A 17,873-nucleotide genomic window follows, 5' to 3' on the forward strand; every position below is an offset into this window, starting at 1 on the left:
AGGATGGAGAAGCTGTGATCATGTCTGGGGGCCCCCACATTCAGCTCAGAGATGCCCATCCTTGGAGCTGGGTGGGCTTGCTCAGCTGACATCTCACAAACATGCCAGGGAGCCTTTGGGGTCAGCTGTGGGGAGTCCTGGACAGCCACCAGCACAGGTCGAGGAGGCCCTTTTCCGCACGGGAGGACCCCTCGGGCCTCAGGGAGCCCCGTAGGTGTGGAGAGGCACAAAGGGCACCATGGCTCAGCCTCGAGCAGAGGGGCCTCCTGCACCCCACTCCTCCATCACCTGAGAGAGGGAGATCCTCCCGCTGGCCCCACCCCAGGGCTCCCACCATCCACTCACCTGTCACCCCAATGGCAGAGACCGGGCCCACGCGCTGGCCACCGTGAAAGCCATACAGGTTCATCTTGTACTTGTGGTCTGGCTGCAGGCCTGAGACGGTGACCCCATCCTCATACCCTGGCACGCGCACCGCCTTGGGCTGCCCGTCCCCGTTCTTGTACTGGACCAGGAAGTGGTCAAACTGGCCCTCGGGGACAGTCCAGGAGAGGTGCAGGGAGTCGGGAGTGGCGTCGGTCACGGCCAGCTCCCCCAGCCGGGGCTTGATGGGAGGCTGGGGAGTTGTGGTGGGTGGGTCTGTGGGGGCTGACATTTCGTGGTCCTTTCCTGGGGATGAATCAGGAGACAAAGAGAATGTTGGACGTGCCTGGTGGGTCCCCTTCCAGTAAAGGATACTTAGATTTCTCCCAGACACACCAAGGCCCTGCAGCCAGGATGCCAGCTCCTCAGGTTAAGACACCATCTCCCTGGCCTGAATGTTCGGTTGCCAAGGGACAGAGCACACTCTCGTGGTGACATCATCACGGGAGGCTGGGACTGCCACGGTGCTCCATATGTGTGGGCGCTGAGCCCTTGGGAGCCGCACGGCAAGTCTGCACAGAGGGACAGAAGTCAGGCTTCCTGGCCCTGCCCAGCGTACCAGACAGGTCACCTCAGGAGGGACATCTACTCAGGTCTGGAAATTCTACTTCGCATTTTCCTTTATTCCTCCTCTGGTTTAGAGTCTTCTGAGCATTTTTTAGAGGCAGATTTAGAGTTCACAGTGGAGGCCAAAGAGATGAGACACGAGGTCGTCTTTGCACCTGGGTGGTTTTGGATCTTGTATTTGCTCTCTCAGTAATTCACAGCGCAAATGATTCATCACACCCCCAGCTTTTCTTTCAGCTTTTCTGTTCCTTAATCGCTGAATTACAAAATCATCTTGTTTCCTATCTGTTCTGTTTGGGAACCGGGTCTTAAGCATCAAAGGGGAATAGCTCCAAGAGAACTTAACAAAAGCAATGGACGGCCCTGTTAACAAGCAGTGAATGAAGGGAACGTGCCTTGTGAAGCCGCACATACAACTTATACTAACCAGTGAAACAACAGCATCTGTGGCAGCAGGAGTTGGTGTTCATTTAGCATAAATCGGGGTCAGTCTGGGTTGGGAAACGCATACAATTTTACCCATTGAAATCAATGGTAATTATGAGAATTCATCCTAAGACTTCAGAAACTAATTTTCTTCCTCTTCCTTCTTCACAGATGAAGAAAGGGAGGCACAGAGAGGTTGAGTGACCCTCTTCGGGTCACACAGCTTGAATGGGCAGAGGCACAACCCCAGGTCTGTTTGAGTCTGTTATTTCCCTGGTACCCTGCCTCTTCAAGGACCAAAAAGCCTGTGTGGGGGGGGTGCCTGTCTGGCTCATTCAGTAGAGATCATGTGGCTCTTGATCTCAGGGTTGTGAGTTCCAGCCCCAGGTTGGGTATAGACATTAATTAAAAAAAAAATTTAAAAAGCCTACGTGTAAAGGGTAAGATGGCTGGGGCGACACCAAAGGCTTGGAGTAAAGACACGAGCAGCACCATTCTCAGGAGCTTGGGAGGCTCAGTCTCAGGGACAGTGGGACAAAAACACCTGAATATCAACATGAAAGAGAAACTGAGTCCAGCTAGGGCAGGGCCCAGTGTCCTACTGTATACTCACTAGTTAAACCGACAGCAGAGACCGGGCCCACGCGCTGGCCACCGTGGAAGCCATACAGGTTCATCTTGTATTTGCGACTGGGCTCCAGGCCTGAGACGGTGACCTGGTCCTCATTCCCTGGCACTCTCACCGCCTTGGGCTGCCCGTCCCCGTTCTTGTACTGGACCAGGAAATGGTCAAATTGGCCCTCAGGGACTGTCCAGGACAGGTGCAGGGAGTCAGGGGTGGCGTTGGTCACGGTCAGCTCTCCCAAGTGTGGCTTCGGAAGAGTGTTGGTAGGGGGCTCCCCTTCGGGGTCTGGGAATAGATGCAAACAGAACCTTTCCTATTGCTAGAAGAAGTAGTTGAGGCCCTGGCTCTCCTGGATTCAGACCAGAAGGTGGGCCAGCTCTGTAGGCCTAACTTAAGATCCATTTCTGCTTATCATCACTCTTTTTGTGGTCCTTCATGGCCTGTCAAACTTACCAGGAAGCCTCCTACCCCAGGGCCTTTGCACTGACTATTCCCTTTGTGTGAATGTTCTGACCCTGGATGTCTGCATGGCTCACGTCCACACTTCCTTTAAGTCTTTGTTCCAATGTTACCTCTTCAGGGCCAATCATGACCACCCTATCTAAAATTCCAGTTCTCCCAACTGCAATGTTTTCTCCTTCTTTTGGACCTGATCCCAGCAACAAATTAGAAAACAACACTTATGAGACAACCAGGAAACTAACATTACCTATACTTAATGATATTAATGAATGGCCGTTGATTTTTAAAGGTAAAATAATGGTGTTGTGGCTATTTTTAAATACTTTTTTTTTTTTTTTTTTAGGGAGAGAGTGCTTGCATGAGTTGGGGAGGCACAGAGAAGAAATCTTAGGCAGGCTCCACACCCAGCACAGAGCCCGATGCAGGGCTCGGTCTCATGACCCTGAGATCATGACCTGAGCCGAAATCCAGGGTTGGAAGCTTAACTGACTGAGCCACCCAGGTGCCCCTTAAATAGTCTTTTTAAAAAGAGCAACACACTTAAATAAGAAGCCATGGAGTATAGGATGAAGTACAGAGCATCTGGGATGAGTTTACCCACATCGCAACCACACAGCCCTACACAGCCCTACATCGCAACCACACAGCCCTACAACGGAATTTGGATGCAAAGGGGTGAAGTTCTGCTGCACGTTACATGCATGAACCCTGAAAATGAGTGTGATGAAAGAAGCCGGACACAGAAGAACATGTATTCTATGATACCATCTATCTGATCAGTCTAGAAAAGGCAACTCTACAGAGATAGAGTGTTAGAGTTCAACATGGAAAGTTCTGAAATTAGACAGTGACGATGCTTGCACAGCTCTGTAAATAGACTAAAAATCATTAGGTTGCATACTTCAAGCAGGTGAATTTTATGGTATGGAAACTACAGCTCAGTAAGCTGTTCGTTAAAAACACATTCCAGTGCGGGGAGGGCGGGAAGAGAGTGGGCTGTGGATGAGCAAGACTGGCTGGGAATTAATATTAGGCTGCAGCAGGGCAATGGACATAAGGGAGCTCACGATGCTATTCTTTCTCCTTGTGTGTAAGGCTGAATCTTACATAATAAATATTTGTTGAATGAATGAAGAGTTCATGGCATTTGCCCCAACCACAAAAACAAGATCTTTGCAGAGTTCCTGGTGAAGCAGAAAGCCACAAATGGGTCAATGTATCCCTGCCTCAGAGGCTTCCAAACGAGGGCCTCTCTGGCACACGCCTGGCCCTCAAGCTTCCTGACCACCTCACACCGATGCTGACATGTTACTGGACGAAGGGTGCGTTAGGTGAGGTTTTAGGAGCTTGGATCTAGAATGGAGGACCAGAAGGCTCCACCAATGAGATCTTACCCAACCCAGCCCTGAAGGCTCCGCCCCCACTCACCGGTCACGGCCACGGCGGACACGGGGCCCTTGCGCTGCCCCCTGTGCAGGCCGTACAGGTGCAACTTGTACTTGCGCCCCGGCTCCAGGCCCCCGATGGTGACCTCGTTCTCGTCACCCCTGACACGCACCACCTGCGGCCGCCCGTCCCCGTCCTTGTACTGCACAGTGAAGGCATCGAAGTGGCCCTGGGGCACCGTCCAGGAGAGGCTCAGCGAGTCTGGGGAGGATCCCGTGACCGTCAGCTCCCCCAGGAGGGGCTCCTCAGGGGGCTCTGGGGCCTCCGTGCTGGGTTCTGTGGGGCTGGGCGTCTCCTCCACCTCGGTGGGGCTTGGGGTCTCTTCCTCTGCAGCTGAGAAGGAGAGACACAGAGAAGGTGAGGCGGATCCCCAGGAGATGTCCTCAGGTCTTGGGAGAAGGATGGAGAAGCTGTGATCATGTCTGGGGGCCCCCACATTCAGCTCAGAGATGCCCATCCTTGGAGCTGGGTGGGCTTGCTCAGCTGACATCTCACAAACATGCCAGGGAGCCTTTGGGGTCAGCTGTGGGGAGTCCTGGACAGCCACCAGCACAGGTCGAGGAGGCCCTTTTCCGCACGGGAGGACCCCTCGGGCCTCAGGGAGCCCCGTAGGTGTGGAGAGGCACAAAGGGCACCATGGCTCAGCCTCGAGCAGAGGGGCCTCCTGCACCCCACTCCTCCATCACCTGAGAGAGGGAGATCCTCCCGCTGGCCCCACCCCAGGGCTCCCACCATCCACTCACCTGTCACCCCAATGGCAGAGACCGGGCCCACGCGCTGGCCACCGTGAAAGCCATACAGGTTCATCTTGTACTTGTGGTCTGGCTGCAGGCCTGAGACGGTGACCCCATCCTCATACCCTGGCACGCGCACCGCCTTGGGCTGCCCGTCCCCGTTCTTGTACTGGACCAGGAAGTGGTCAAACTGGCCCTCGGGGACAGTCCAGGAGAGGTGCAGGGAGTCGGGAGTGGCGTCGGTCACGGCCAGCTCCCCCAGCCGGGGCTTGATGGGAGGCTGGGGAGTTGTGGTGGGTGGGTCTGTGGGGGCTGACATTTCGTGGTCCTTTCCTGGGGATGAATCAGGAGACAAAGAGAATGTTGGACGTGCCTGGTGGGTCCCCTTCCAGTAAAGGATACTTAGATTTCTCCCAGACACACCAAGGCCCTGCAGCCAGGATGCCAGCTCCTCAGGTTAAGACACCATCTCCCTGGCCTGAATGTTCGGTTGCCAAGGGACAGAGCACACTCTCGTGGTGACATCATCACGGGAGGCTGGGACTGCCACGGTGCTCCATATGTGTGGGCGCTGAGCCCTTGGGAGCCGCACGGCAAGTCTGCACAGAGGGACAGAAGTCAGGCTTCCTGGCCCTGCCCAGCGTACCAGACAGGTCACCTCAGGAGGGACATCTACTCAGGTCTGGAAATTCTACTTCGCATTTTCCTTTATTCCTCCTCTGGTTTAGAGTCTTCTGAGCATTTTTTAGAGGCAGATTTAGAGTTCACAGTGGAGGCCAAAGAGATGAGACACGAGGTCGTCTTTGCACCTGGGTGGTTTTGGATCTTGTATTTGCTCTCTCAGTAATTCACAGCGCAAATGATTCATCACACCCCCAGCTTTTCTTTCAGCTTTTCTGTTCCTTAATCGCTGAATTACAAAATCATCTTGTTTCCTATCTGTTCTGTTTGGGAACCGGGTCTTAAGCATCAAAGGGGAATAGCTCCAAGAGAACTTAACAAAAGCAATGGACGGCCCTGTTAACAAGCAGTGAATGAAGGGAACGTGCCTTGTGAAGCCGCACATACAACTTATACTAACCAGTGAAACAACAGCATCTGTGGCAGCAGGAGTTGGTGTTCATTTAGCATAAATCGGGGTCAGTCTGGGTTGGGAAACGCATACAATTTTACCCATTGAAATCAATGGTAATTATGAGAATTCATCCTAAGACTTCAGAAACTAATTTTCTTCCTCTTCCTTCTTCACAGATGAAGAAAGGGAGGCACAGAGAGGTTGAGTGACCCTCTTCGGGTCACACAGCTTGAATGGGCAGAGGCACAACCCCAGGTCTGTTTGAGTCTGTTATTTCCCTGGTACCCTGCCTCTTCAAGGACCAAAAAGCCTGTGTGGGGGGGTGCCTGTCTGGCTCATTCAGTAGAGATCATGTGGCTCTTGATCTCAGGGTTGTGAGTTCCAGCCCCAGGTTGGGTATAGACATTAATTAAAAAAAAAATTTAAAAAGCCTACGTGTAAAGGGTAAGATGGCTGGGGCGACACCAAAGGCTTGGAGTAAAGACACGAGCAGCACCATTCTCAGGAGCTTGGGAGGCTCAGTCTCAGGGACAGTGGGACAAAAACACCTGAATATCAACATGAAAGAGAAACTGAGTCCAGCTAGGGCAGGGCCCAGTGTCCTACTGTATACTCACTAGTTAAACCGACAGCAGAGACCGGGCCCACGCGCTGGCCACCGTGAAAGCCATACAGGTTCATCTTGTATTTGCGACTGGGCTCCAGGCCTGAGACGGTGACCTGGTCCTCATTCCCTGGCACTCTCACCGCCTTGGGCTGCCCGTCCCCGTTCTTGTACTGGACCAGGAAATGGTCAAATTGGCCCTCAGGGACTGTCCAGGACAGGTGCAGGGAGTCAGGGGTGGCGTTGGTCACGGTCAGCTCTCCCAAGTGTGGCTTCGGAAGAGTGTTGGTAGGGGGCTCCCCTTCGGGGTCTGGGAATAGATGCAAACAGAACCTTTCCTATTGCTAGAAGAAGTAGTTGAGGCCCTGGCTCTCCTGGATTCAGACCAGAAGGTGGGCCAGCTCTGTAGGCCTAACTTAAGATCCATTTCTGCTTATCATCACTCTTTTTGTGGTCCTTCATGGCCTGTCAAACTTACCAGGAAGCCTCCTACCCCAGGGCCTTTGCACTGACTATTCCCTTTGTGTGAATGTTCTGACCCTGGATGTCTGCATGGCTCACGTCCACACTTCCTTTAAGTCTTTGTTCCAATGTTACCTCTTCAGGGCCAATCATGACCACCCTATCTAAAATTCCAGTTCTCCCAACTGCAATGTTTTCTCCTTCTTTTGGACCTGATCCCAGCAACAAATTAGAAAACAACACTTATGAGACAACCAGGAAACTAACATTACCTATACTTAATGATATTAATGAATGGCCGTTGATTTTTAAAGGTAAAATAATGGTGTTGTGGCTATTTTTAAATACTTTTTTTTTTTTTTTTTTTAGGGAGAGAGTGCTTGCATGAGTTGGGGAGGCACAGAGAAGAAATCTTAGGCAGGCTCCACACCCAGCACAGAGCCCGATGCAGGGCTCGGTCTCATGACCCTGAGATCATGACCTGAGCCGAAATCCAGGGTTGGAAGCTTAACTGACTGAGCCACCCAGGTGCCCCTTAAATAGTCTTTTTAAAAAGAGCAACACACTTAAATAAGAAGCCATGGAGTATAGGATGAAGTACAGAGCATCTGGGATGAGTTTACCCACATCGCAACCACACAGCCCTACACAGCCCTACATCGCAACCACACAGCCCTACAACGGAATTTGGATGCAAAGGGGTGAAGTTCTGCTGCACGTTACATGCATGAACCCTGAAAATGAGTGTGATGAAAGAAGCCGGACACAGAAGAACATGTATTCTATGATACCATCTATCTGATCAGTCTAGAAAAGGCAACTCTACAGAGATAGAGTGTTAGAGTTCAACATGGAAAGTTCTGAAATTAGACAGTGACGATGCTTGCACAGCTCTGTAAATAGACTAAAAATCATTAGGTTGCATACTTCAAGCAGGTGAATTTTATGGTATGGAAACTACAGCTCAGTAAGCTGTTCGTTAAAAACACATTCCAGTGCGGGGAGGGCGGGAAGAGAGTGGGCTGTGGATGAGCAAGACTGGCTGGGAATTAATATTAGGCTGCAGCAGGGCAATGGACATAAGGGAGCTCACGATGCTATTCTTTCTCCTTGTGTGTAAGGCTGAATCTTACATAATAAATATTTGTTGAATGAATGAAGAGTTCATGGCATTTGCCCCAACCACAAAAACAAGATCTTTGCAGAGTTCCTGGTGAAGCAGAAAGCCACAAATGGGTCAATGTATCCCTGCCTCAGAGGCTTCCAAACGAGGGCCTCTCTGGCACACGCCTGGCCCTCAAGCTTCCTGACCACCTCACACCGATGCTGACATGTTACTGGACGAAGGGTGCGTTAGGTGAGGTTTTAGGAGCTTGGATCTAGAATGGAGGACCAGAAGGCTCCACCAATGAGATCTTACCCAACCCAGCCCTGAAGGCTCCGGCCCCACTCACCGGTCACGGCCACGGTGGACACGGGGCCCTTGCGCTGCCCCCTGTGCAGGCCGTACAGGTGCAACTTGTACTTGCGCCCCGGCTCCAGGTCCCCGATGGTGACCTCGTTCTCGTCACCCCTGACACGCACCACCTGCGGCCGCCCATCCCCGTCCTTGTACTGCACAGTGAAGGCGTCGAAGTGGCCCTGGGGCACCGTCCAGGAGAGGCTCAGCGAGTCTGGGGAGGATCCCGTGACCGTCAGCTCCCCCAGGAGGGGCTCCTCAGGGGGCTCTGGGGCCTCCGTGCTGGGTTCTGTGGGGCTGGGCGTCTCCTCCACCTCGGTGGGGCTTGGGGTCTCTTCCTCTGCAGCTGAGAAGGAGAGACACAGAGAAGGTGAGGCGGATCCCCAGGAGATGTCCTCAGGTCTTGGGAGAAGGATGGAGAAGCTGTGACCATGCCTGGGGGCCCCCACATTCAGCTCAGAGATGCCCATCCTTGGAGCTGGGTGGGCTTGCTCAGCTGACATCTCACAAACATGCCAGGGAGCCTTTGGGGTCAGCTGTGGGGAGTCCTGGACAGCCACCAGCACAGGTCGAGGAGGCCCTTTTCCGCACGGGAGGACCCCTCGGGCCTCAGGGAGCCCCGTAGGTGTGGAGAGGCACAAAGGGCACCATGGCTCAGCCTCGAGCAGAGGGGGCCTCCTGTACCCCACTCCTCCATCACCTGAGAGAGGGAGATCCTCCCGCTGGCCCCACCCCAGGGCTCCCACCATCCACTCACCTGTCACCCCAATGGCAGAGACCGGGCCCACGCGCTGGCCACCGTGAAAGCCATACAGGTTCATCTTGTACTTGTGGTCTGGCTGCAGGCCTGAGACGGTGACCCCATCCTCATACCCTGGCACGCGCACCGCCTTGGGCTGCCCGTCCCCGTTCTTGTACTGGACCAGGAAGTGGTCAAACTGGCCCTCGGGGACAGTCCAGGAGAGGTGCAGGGAGTCGGGAGTGGCGTCGGTCACGGCCAGCTCCCCCAGCCGGGGCTTGATGGGAGGCTCAGGGGCCACGGTGGATGGGGCTTCGGTGGTCATAGCCTCGTATTCTGAAGTGGACAGAGACATATGGGGACAAATGAGGACATGCAGGTCAGCATAGAAGGGGTGTCTTACAAAAATAAGATAGTAAGGAGCAGAGAGTCACCTTCCCCGTCCATCAATGCCAGCCTTCTCGGGCCCATAGCCTCCTCATTTCACCCCTCCCCACACCCCTCCCCCTCTCCCACTCTCTCCAGCACCCACCTCCCCTGCACACTGTTCCCTAGGCCTCCTTCCGCTGGGGTCTCCTTGGCATCTCACTCCCCCTGGCTCCTGTCTTTGCTCCCAAACAGCTCAGAACTCCCTTCCCCAGCCAGAAACCTGGAGTCTTCCTGGATCTGTTCCTGCCCCAGCTGCCATCAGACTCCGAGTGTCCCCTCAAGTTCCTCCTGGGTCCCCCACACGGGCAGCCCCACCGGCCTGGCTTGGGCCCCACCCAGCCCCGTCGCCTCTCACCCGGGTCCCCGCGTCCCCCCGGGCTCCCTGCCTCCCTGCCCCTTCCGTTCCTCACAGGGGCCAGGACGACCTCTCACTGCACATGTGATGGCGTCGGCCTTAGCTTCGCGTGCAACAAGCCTCTCCGTCCCCGGACAAGCCCCTGGCTTCGGAGCTGCTCCTGCTGCTCCATCCCCCCCTAGAGACTCTCTCCCCCGCTTGGGGATCTCACACAGGATCCTCCCAGTCCCTCTCACGGGCCGCGATGCGCCTAGTTTCCAGCCTTGGCACCAGCTGTGACGTGGATCTGACTCTAAGGCTGTCACCAAGCGAATGCCTGCCCAACCTCAGGAGTCCGCTGTCCCGTGGACACCCGTGGGCAGGCTGCCTTAGCCATGCTGCCCAGTCTTGGCCTGGCCCTGGGGCTTCCTGTCACATGCACACACCCTTTTGCCTGATTGCTGGTTCACAGCCTGTCCCCCTCCCTGCCCGGGAGCCCCATCTCGATAAGCACTTATCTCTCTGCCATGATCAGGTTCACGCAGTGAACTCCCACAGCTCTTGGCTCGGGGCACCCAATCTTGTTGGCCCACGGGAATCAGGAGTCTGACAGTACCCAAACCATGAGGCCTGGAGGTGTTCGGTCAGGATGCTACACACTGAACCCCCCGTGTCTTCTCCCCCAGCCTCCAGGGACCACAGGGAGACAAAGCCTCTGGGAGGAATCAGGGACGTCAGTACAACTCTNCACGGCCATGGCGGACACAGGGCCCTTGCGCTGCCCCCTGTGCAGGCCGTACAGGTGCAACTTGTACTTGCGCCCCGGCTCCAGGCCCCCGATGGTGACCTCGTTCTCGTCACCCCTGACACGCACCACCTGCGGCCGCCCGTCCCCGTCCTTGTACTGCACAGTGAAGGCATCGAAGTGGCCCTGGGGCACCGTCCAGGAGAGGCTCAGCGAGTCTGGGGAGGAATCCCGTGACCGTCAGCTCCCCCAGGAGGGGCTCCTCAGGGGGCTCTGGGGCCTCCGTGCTGGGTTCTGTGGGGCTGGGCGTCTCCTCCACCAGGTCCTGGGGGGCTGAGAGAAGACACGCTGATGAAGGCTTAGTTGTCAGCTCTCGTGTGTCAATAGGGACCACAAGGGCAGCGACACACTCCTCCAGCTGTGGGGCCGGAGCCAAGTGCCCTGGGCTTAGCCGGCTGGTCACAAGTGATGTTAGCGCTGAGACAGGCCCCAATCCCCTTCACACACGGACTAGCCGGCACCACAAATGTTCAGAAGGTAATTCGGACGTGTATGTAGGAGCCAAAATACTACTCATTTCCTTTGACCCAATAATCCCACCGGGCAGCCCTCCTAAGAAAATTATGAAAAAGCCGGAAAAGTTGTGCCATGGGAGTCCATTGTGGGATTATTCATGACAGCAAAATGTGTCAGGGACCCAAACAGCCCGAGAAGATGATTCACTGTGTTGTGACATTTTCACTGTGCAGCGTCAAATAACCATTAAACGATGATTAATGCCGGTTGTGCAGCCTCAAAACAAATGCTCACAATGTAACGTAGGTACAAACACAAAGGAAGAGCCAAGAACTGTATGAACACTCTGCAGTGTGAGAACACGCACTGGGTGGAACGCAGGGAGAGCCCGTGTCGTGGGCATTATCATTAGTGGCAGTTACTGCGTCAAAAGGTGTTCTGATGGGAGTTTTTTCCCCTATTTTTCAAATATTGCATACTGTCGATATTCATTTCCCCAGTATATTGTGGACTGAGAAAGCAACCCTGGACTCTAAAAATTAATAGTCTGGCAGGGGTTGTGGAGAAGGGCCTTGGGTTCCTTCTACTGCCCTCCTTACTTCTTGTGTGCTTGCGATCCACCAGGACAGACAGTAGCAACACTGAACGGTGGATGAGACTTAACAGCTTTCCTTCAGGGCAGGAGCTGTGCTAATGTCTATTTTCTGATCATTCTCCCATCCTCCCCATCCTGCCACACTCCTGCGAATGTATTTAGAGAAAAGAGGCCCATTCCCCAGGAGTCAGAGGGGCTGTGTGAAATCGTTCCTCTGTCTGGAGCATCTTCAGGAGAGGACACGGAACCTCACAGAGCCTCTCACTTGGTGTCGTGGAGACAGTGAGCCCCAGGCCAACAGAGGGGCTCTCATAGGGGCGCTGGGCTCTCCCACATGACACACAGAGGAACTCTGTTCTCACAGGACATCAGAATCAGGCTGACACTGAATAGAGACACCATAAATGGGCCTTCAACTCTATGGTCAACTAATCTTTGACGAAGCAGGAAAGAATATCCAATGGAGAAAAGACAGTCTCTTCAACAAGCGGTGTTGGGAAAATTGGACAGCCACATGCACAAGAACGAAACTGGACCATTTCCTTACACCACACACAAAAACAGACTCAAAATGGATAAAAGACCTAAATGTGAGACAGGAATTCATCAAAATCCTAGAGGAGAACACAGGCAGCAACCTCTCCGACCTCGGCCACAGCAACTTCTTGCTAGACACATCTCCAAAGGCAAGGGAAACAAAGGCAATAATGAACTATTGGGATTTCATCAAGATAAAAAGCTTCTGCACAGAAAAGGAAGCAGTCGACAAAACCAAAAGACAACTGACAGAATGGGAGAAGATATTTGCAAATGTCTTATCAGATAAAGGACTAGTATCCAAAATCTATAAAGAACTTATCAAACTCAACACCCAAAGAACAAAGAATCAAGAAATGGGCAGAAGACACGAACAGACATTTCTCCAAAGAAGACATACAAATGGCCAACAGACAGATGAAAAAATGCTCCACATCACTCAACATCAGGGAAATACACATCAAACCACAATGAGATACCATTTCACACGAGTCAGAACCACTAAAATTAACAAGTCAGGAAATGACAGATGTTGGTGAGGATGTGGAGAAACAGTCTTACACTGTTGGTGGGAATTCAAGCTGGTGCAGCCACTCTGGAAAACAGTACAGCAGTTCCTCAAAAATTTAGAAATAGAGCTGCCCTATGACCCAGCAATTGAACTACTAGGCATTTTTCCAAAGGATACAAACATAGTGATTTGAAGAGGTACTTGCACCCCAATTTTATAGCAGCCATGTCCACAAAAACCAACTATGGAAAAACCCCAGATGTCCATCGACAGATGAATGGATAAAAAAGAGTGGGATATATATATACAATGGAATACTACTCAGCCATCAAAAAAATGAAATCTTGCCTTTTGCAACAACATGGATGGAACCAGAGGGTATTATGCTAAGCGAAGTAAGTCAGTCAGACAAAGACAATTATATGGTTTCACTCGTATGTGGTATAAAAGAAACAAAGCAGATGAACATAGGGGAAGGGAAGGAAAAATAAAATAAGATAAAAACAGAGAGGAAGACAAACCATAAGGGATGCTGGACTATAGGAAACAGAGGGTTGCTGGAGGGGAGGTGAGTGTGGGGATGGGGTACCTGGATGATGAGCATTAAGGAGGAAACATGATGTAATGAGCACTGGGTGTTATATGCAACTAATTAATCACTAAGTTCTATCCCTGAAACTAATTTTTTTTAAAAAATTGGGCTGACACTGACTTAGAAAATCCAGCCTGACTGCCCTTTCAGAATTTAATTCACCTTCTGATTTTGCCCCCCTAATTTCTTAGGGGCTAGAAATTATAACTTTTTCAGAATTAGAAGTAAAATAAGTTGCAAGAGTGATGGGGGAAAAGATAGAAGGAGTACAGGGGAGGAGAAGACATTACATTTAAAATAAGTATTTTCCAATTGTAAAAGAAAATTTAGAACAACACAGAATAGAATAAAACAAAAAAAGGGCTGGGACATTCTATCCTGTCCTACAAACCACGCATCCTGTGAGACGTGTTTCTTTCCAGTTTTCTTGCCATGCATGTTATTTTCCAGTGCTTGTGATTAGCACCCTTACAAAATTTGGCGGCTCCTTTTTCAACGTAATATTATCAAGTAATTGTCTGATGTTAAAACACTTTGGTGATGTTGCCTAATTATGTAATGATCCCAATGTGGTTGGATGTTACCCTGTTTCTTTCCTTCGTGTGTGTGTGTGTGCGTGCACGTGTGTGTGCATGCTTGGCTTGTGCCTGACACACTTCACTCTTAGAGGTGCCCGGCAGCTGACCATCAGAAGGAGGTCGTGCTAGTCTGTACAATGAGGCTCCAGGTGAGCAAATGTAAACTCCTAGGCACAGGCACACCCCAGGGCCCTGGAGGAAAAGCATGAAATGGGGATCCAAGACCTGGATCCTTAGGGACTAGCAAAACAGCAGAACAGTCATCCTGGTAACCCATGAGAGAAGGTAGTTCTCCCTGAAGACCCCTGATTCCCGCCCCCACTCACCGGTCACGGCCATGGCGGACACAGGGCCCTTGCGCTGCCCCCTGTGCAGGCCGTACAGGTGCAACTTGTACTTGCGCCCCGGCTCCAGGCCCCCGATGGTGACCTCGCTCTCGTCACCCCTGACACGCACCACCTGCGGCCGCCCGTCCCCGTCCTTGTACTGCACAGTGAAGGCATCGAAGTGGCCCTGGGGCACCGTCCAGGAGAGGCTCAGCGAGTCTGGGCAGGATCCCGTGACCGTCAGCTCCCCCAGGAGGGGCTCCTCAGGGGGCTCTGGGGCCTCCGTGCTGGGTTCTGTGGGGCTGGGCGTCTCCCACCTCGGTGGGGCTTGGGGTCTCTTCCTCTGCAGCTGAGAAGGAGAGACACAGAGAAGGTGAGGCGGATCCCCAGGAGATGTCCTCAGGTCTTGAGAGGATGGAGAAGCTGTGATCATGTCTGGGGGTCCCCACATTCAGCTCAGAGATGCCCATCCTTGGAGCTGGGTGGGCTTGCTCAGCTGACATCTCACAAACATGCCAGGGAGCCTTTGGGGTCAGCTGTGGGGAGTCCTGGACAGCCACCAGCACAGGTCGAGGAGGCCCTTTTCCGCACGGGAGGACCCCTCGGGCCTCAGGGAGCCCCGTAGGTGTGGAGAGGCACAAAGGGCACCATGGCTCAGCCTCGAGCAGAGGGGGCCTCCTGTACCCCACTCCTCCATCACCTGAGAGAGGGAGATCCTCCCGCTGGCCCCACCCCAGGGCTCCCACCATCCACTCACCTGTCACCCCAATGGCAGAGACCGGGCCCACGCGCTGGCCACCGTGAAAGCCATACAGGTTCATCTTGTACTTGTGGTCTGGCTGCAGGCCTGAGACGGTGACCCCATCCTCATACCCTGGCACGCGCACCGCCTTGGGCTGCCCGTCCCCGTTCTTGTACTGGACCAGGAAGTGGTCAAACTGGCCCTCGGGGACAGTCCAGGAGAGGTGCAGGGAGTCGGGAGTGGCGTCGGTCACGGCCAGCTCCCCCAGCCGGGGCTTGATGGGAGGCTGGGGAGTTGTGGTGGGTGGGTCTGTGGGGGCTGACATTTCGTGGTCCTTTCCTGGGGATGAATCAGGAGACAAAGAGAATGTTGGACGTGCCTGGTGGGTCCCCTTCCAGTAAAGGATACTTAGATTTCTCCCAGACACACCAAGGCCCTGCAGCCAGGATGCCAGCTCCTCAGGTTAAGACACCATCTCCCTGGCCTGAATGTTCGGTTGCCAAGGGACAGAGCACACTCTCGTGGTGACATCATCACGGGAGGCTGGGACTGCCACGGTGCTCCATATGTGTGGGCGCTGAGCCCTTGGGAGCCGCACGGCAAGTCTGCACAGAGGGACAGAAGTCAGGCTTCCTGGCCCTGCCCAGCGTACCAGACAGGTCACCTCAGGAGGGACATCTACTCAGGTCTGGAAATTCTACTTCGCATTTTCCTTTATTCCTCCTCTGGTTTAGAGTCTTCTGAGCATTTTTTAGAGGCAGATTTAGAGTTCACAGTGGAGGCCAAAGAGATGAGACACGAGGTCGTCTTTGCACCTGGGTGGTTTTGGATCTTGTATTTGCTCTCTCAGTAATTCACAGCGCAAATGATTCATCACACCCCCAGCTTTTCTTTCAGCTTTTCTGTTCCTTAATCGCTGAATTACAAAATCATCTTGTTTCCTATCTGTTCTGTTTGGGAACCGGGTCTTAAGCATCAAAGGGGAATAGCTCCAAGAGAACTTAACAAAAGCAATGGACGGCCCTGTTAACAAGCAGTGAATGAAGGGAACGTGCCTTGTGAAGCCGCACATACAACTTATACTAACCAGTGAAACAACAGCATCTGTGGCAGCAGGAGTTGGTGTTCATTTAGCATAAATCGGGGTCAGTCTGGGTTGGGAAACGCATACAATTTTACCCATTGAAATCAATGGTAATTATGAGAATTCATCCTAAGACTTCAGAAACTAATTTTCTTCCTCTTCCTTCTTCACAGATGAAGAAAGGGAGGCACAGAGAGGTTGAGTGACCCTCTTCGGGTCACACAGCTTGAATGGGCAGAGGCACAACCCCAGGTCTGTTTGAGTCTGTTATTTCCCTGGTACCCTGCCTCTTCAAGGACCAAAAAGCCTGTGTGGGGGGGGTGCCTGTCTGGCTCATTCAGTAGAGATCATGTGGCTCTTGATCTCAGGGTTGTGAGTTCCAGCCCCAGGTTGGGTATAGACATTAATTAAAAAAAAAATTTAAAAAGCCTACGTGTAAAGGGTAAGATGGCTGGGGCGACACCAAAGGCTTGGAGTAAAGACACGAGCAGCACCATTCTCAGGAGCTTGGGAGGCTCAGTCTCAGGGACAGTGGGACAAAAACACCTGAATATCAACATGAAAGAGAAACTGAGTCCAGCTAGGGCAGGGCCCAGTGTCCTACTGTATACTCACTAGTTAAACCGACAGCAGAGACCGGGCCCACGCGCTGGCCACCGTGGAAGCCATACAGGTTCATCTTGTATTTGCGACTGGGCTCCAGGCCTGAGACGGTGACCTGGTCCTCATTCCCTGGCACTCTCACCGCCTTGGGCTGCCCGTCCCCGTTCTTGTACTGGACCAGGAAATGGTCAAATTGGCCCTCAGGGACTGTCCAGGACAGGTGCAGGGAGTCAGGGGTGGCGTTGGTCACGGTCAGCTCTCCCAAGTGTGGCTTCGGAAGAGTGTTGGTAGGGGGCTCCCCTTCGGGGTCTGGGAATAGATGCAAACAGAACCTTTCCTATTGCTAGAAGAAGTAGTTGAGGCCCTGGCTCTCCTGGATTCAGACCAGAAGGTGGGCCAGCTCTGTAGGCCTAACTTAAGATCCATTTCTGCTTATCATCACTCTTTTTGTGGTCCTTCATGGCCTGTCAAACTTACCAGGAAGCCTCCTACCCCAGGGCCTTTGCACTGACTATTCCCTTTGTGTGAATGTTCTGACCCTGGATGTCTGCATGGCTCACGTCCACACTTCCTTTAAGTCTTTGTTCCAATGTTACCTCTTCAGGGCCAATCATGACCACCCTATCTAAAATTCCAGTTCTCCCAACTGCAATGTTTTCTCCTTCTTTTGGACCTGATCCCAGCAACAAATTAGAAAACAACACTTATGAGACAACCAGGAAACTAACATTACCTATACTTAATGATATTAATGAATGGCCGTTGATTTTTAAAGGTAAAATAATGGTGTTGTGGCTATTTTTAAATACTTTTTTTTTTTTTTTTTTAGGGAGAGAGTGCTTGCATGAGTTGGGGAGGCACAGAGAAGAAATCTTAGGCAGGCTCCACACCCAGCACAGAGCCCGATGCAGGGCTCGGTCTCATGACCCTGAGATCATGACCTGAGCCGAAATCCAGGGTTGGAAGCTTAACTGACTGAGCCACCCAGGTGCCCCTTAAATAGTCTTTTTAAAAAGAGCAACACACTTAAATAAGAAGCCATGGAGTATAGGATGAAGTACAGAGCATCTGGGATGAGTTTACCCACATCGCAACCACACAGCCCTACACAGCCCTACATCGCAACCACACAGCCCTACAACGGAATTTGGATGCAAAGGGGTGAAGTTCTGCTGCACGTTACATGCATGAACCCTGAAAATGAGTGTGATGAAAGAAGCCGGACACAGAAGAACATGTATTCTATGATACCATCTATC

At 52.6% G+C, this 17,873-nt stretch overlaps 1 protein-coding gene across 1 annotated transcript in view; it reads right to left on the bottom strand.

Moving 5' to 3' along the window:
* The window catches only part of TNXB (tenascin XB), a 67,373-nt gene that overhangs the window by 12,494 nt on the left and 37,006 nt on the right, over nt 1–17,873 (bottom strand). The window contains 11 exon segments of the mRNA XM_034660499.1: nt 346–669; nt 2,030–2,326; nt 3,932–4,282; nt 4,693–5,016; nt 8,279–8,629; nt 9,041–9,358; nt 10,530–10,758; nt 10,760–10,863; nt 14,186–14,512; nt 14,943–15,266; nt 16,627–16,923. Coding sequence (XP_034516390.1) covers nt 346–669; nt 2,030–2,326; nt 3,932–4,282; nt 4,693–5,016; nt 8,279–8,629; nt 9,041–9,358; nt 10,530–10,758; nt 10,760–10,863; nt 14,186–14,512; nt 14,943–15,266; nt 16,627–16,923 — 3,246 coding nt within the window.

Source organism: Ailuropoda melanoleuca, chromosome 5 (assembly GCF_002007445.2).
Source record: "Ailuropoda melanoleuca isolate Jingjing chromosome 5, ASM200744v2, whole genome shotgun sequence".
NCBI classification, from domain to species: Eukaryota; Metazoa; Chordata; class Mammalia; order Carnivora; family Ursidae; genus Ailuropoda; species Ailuropoda melanoleuca.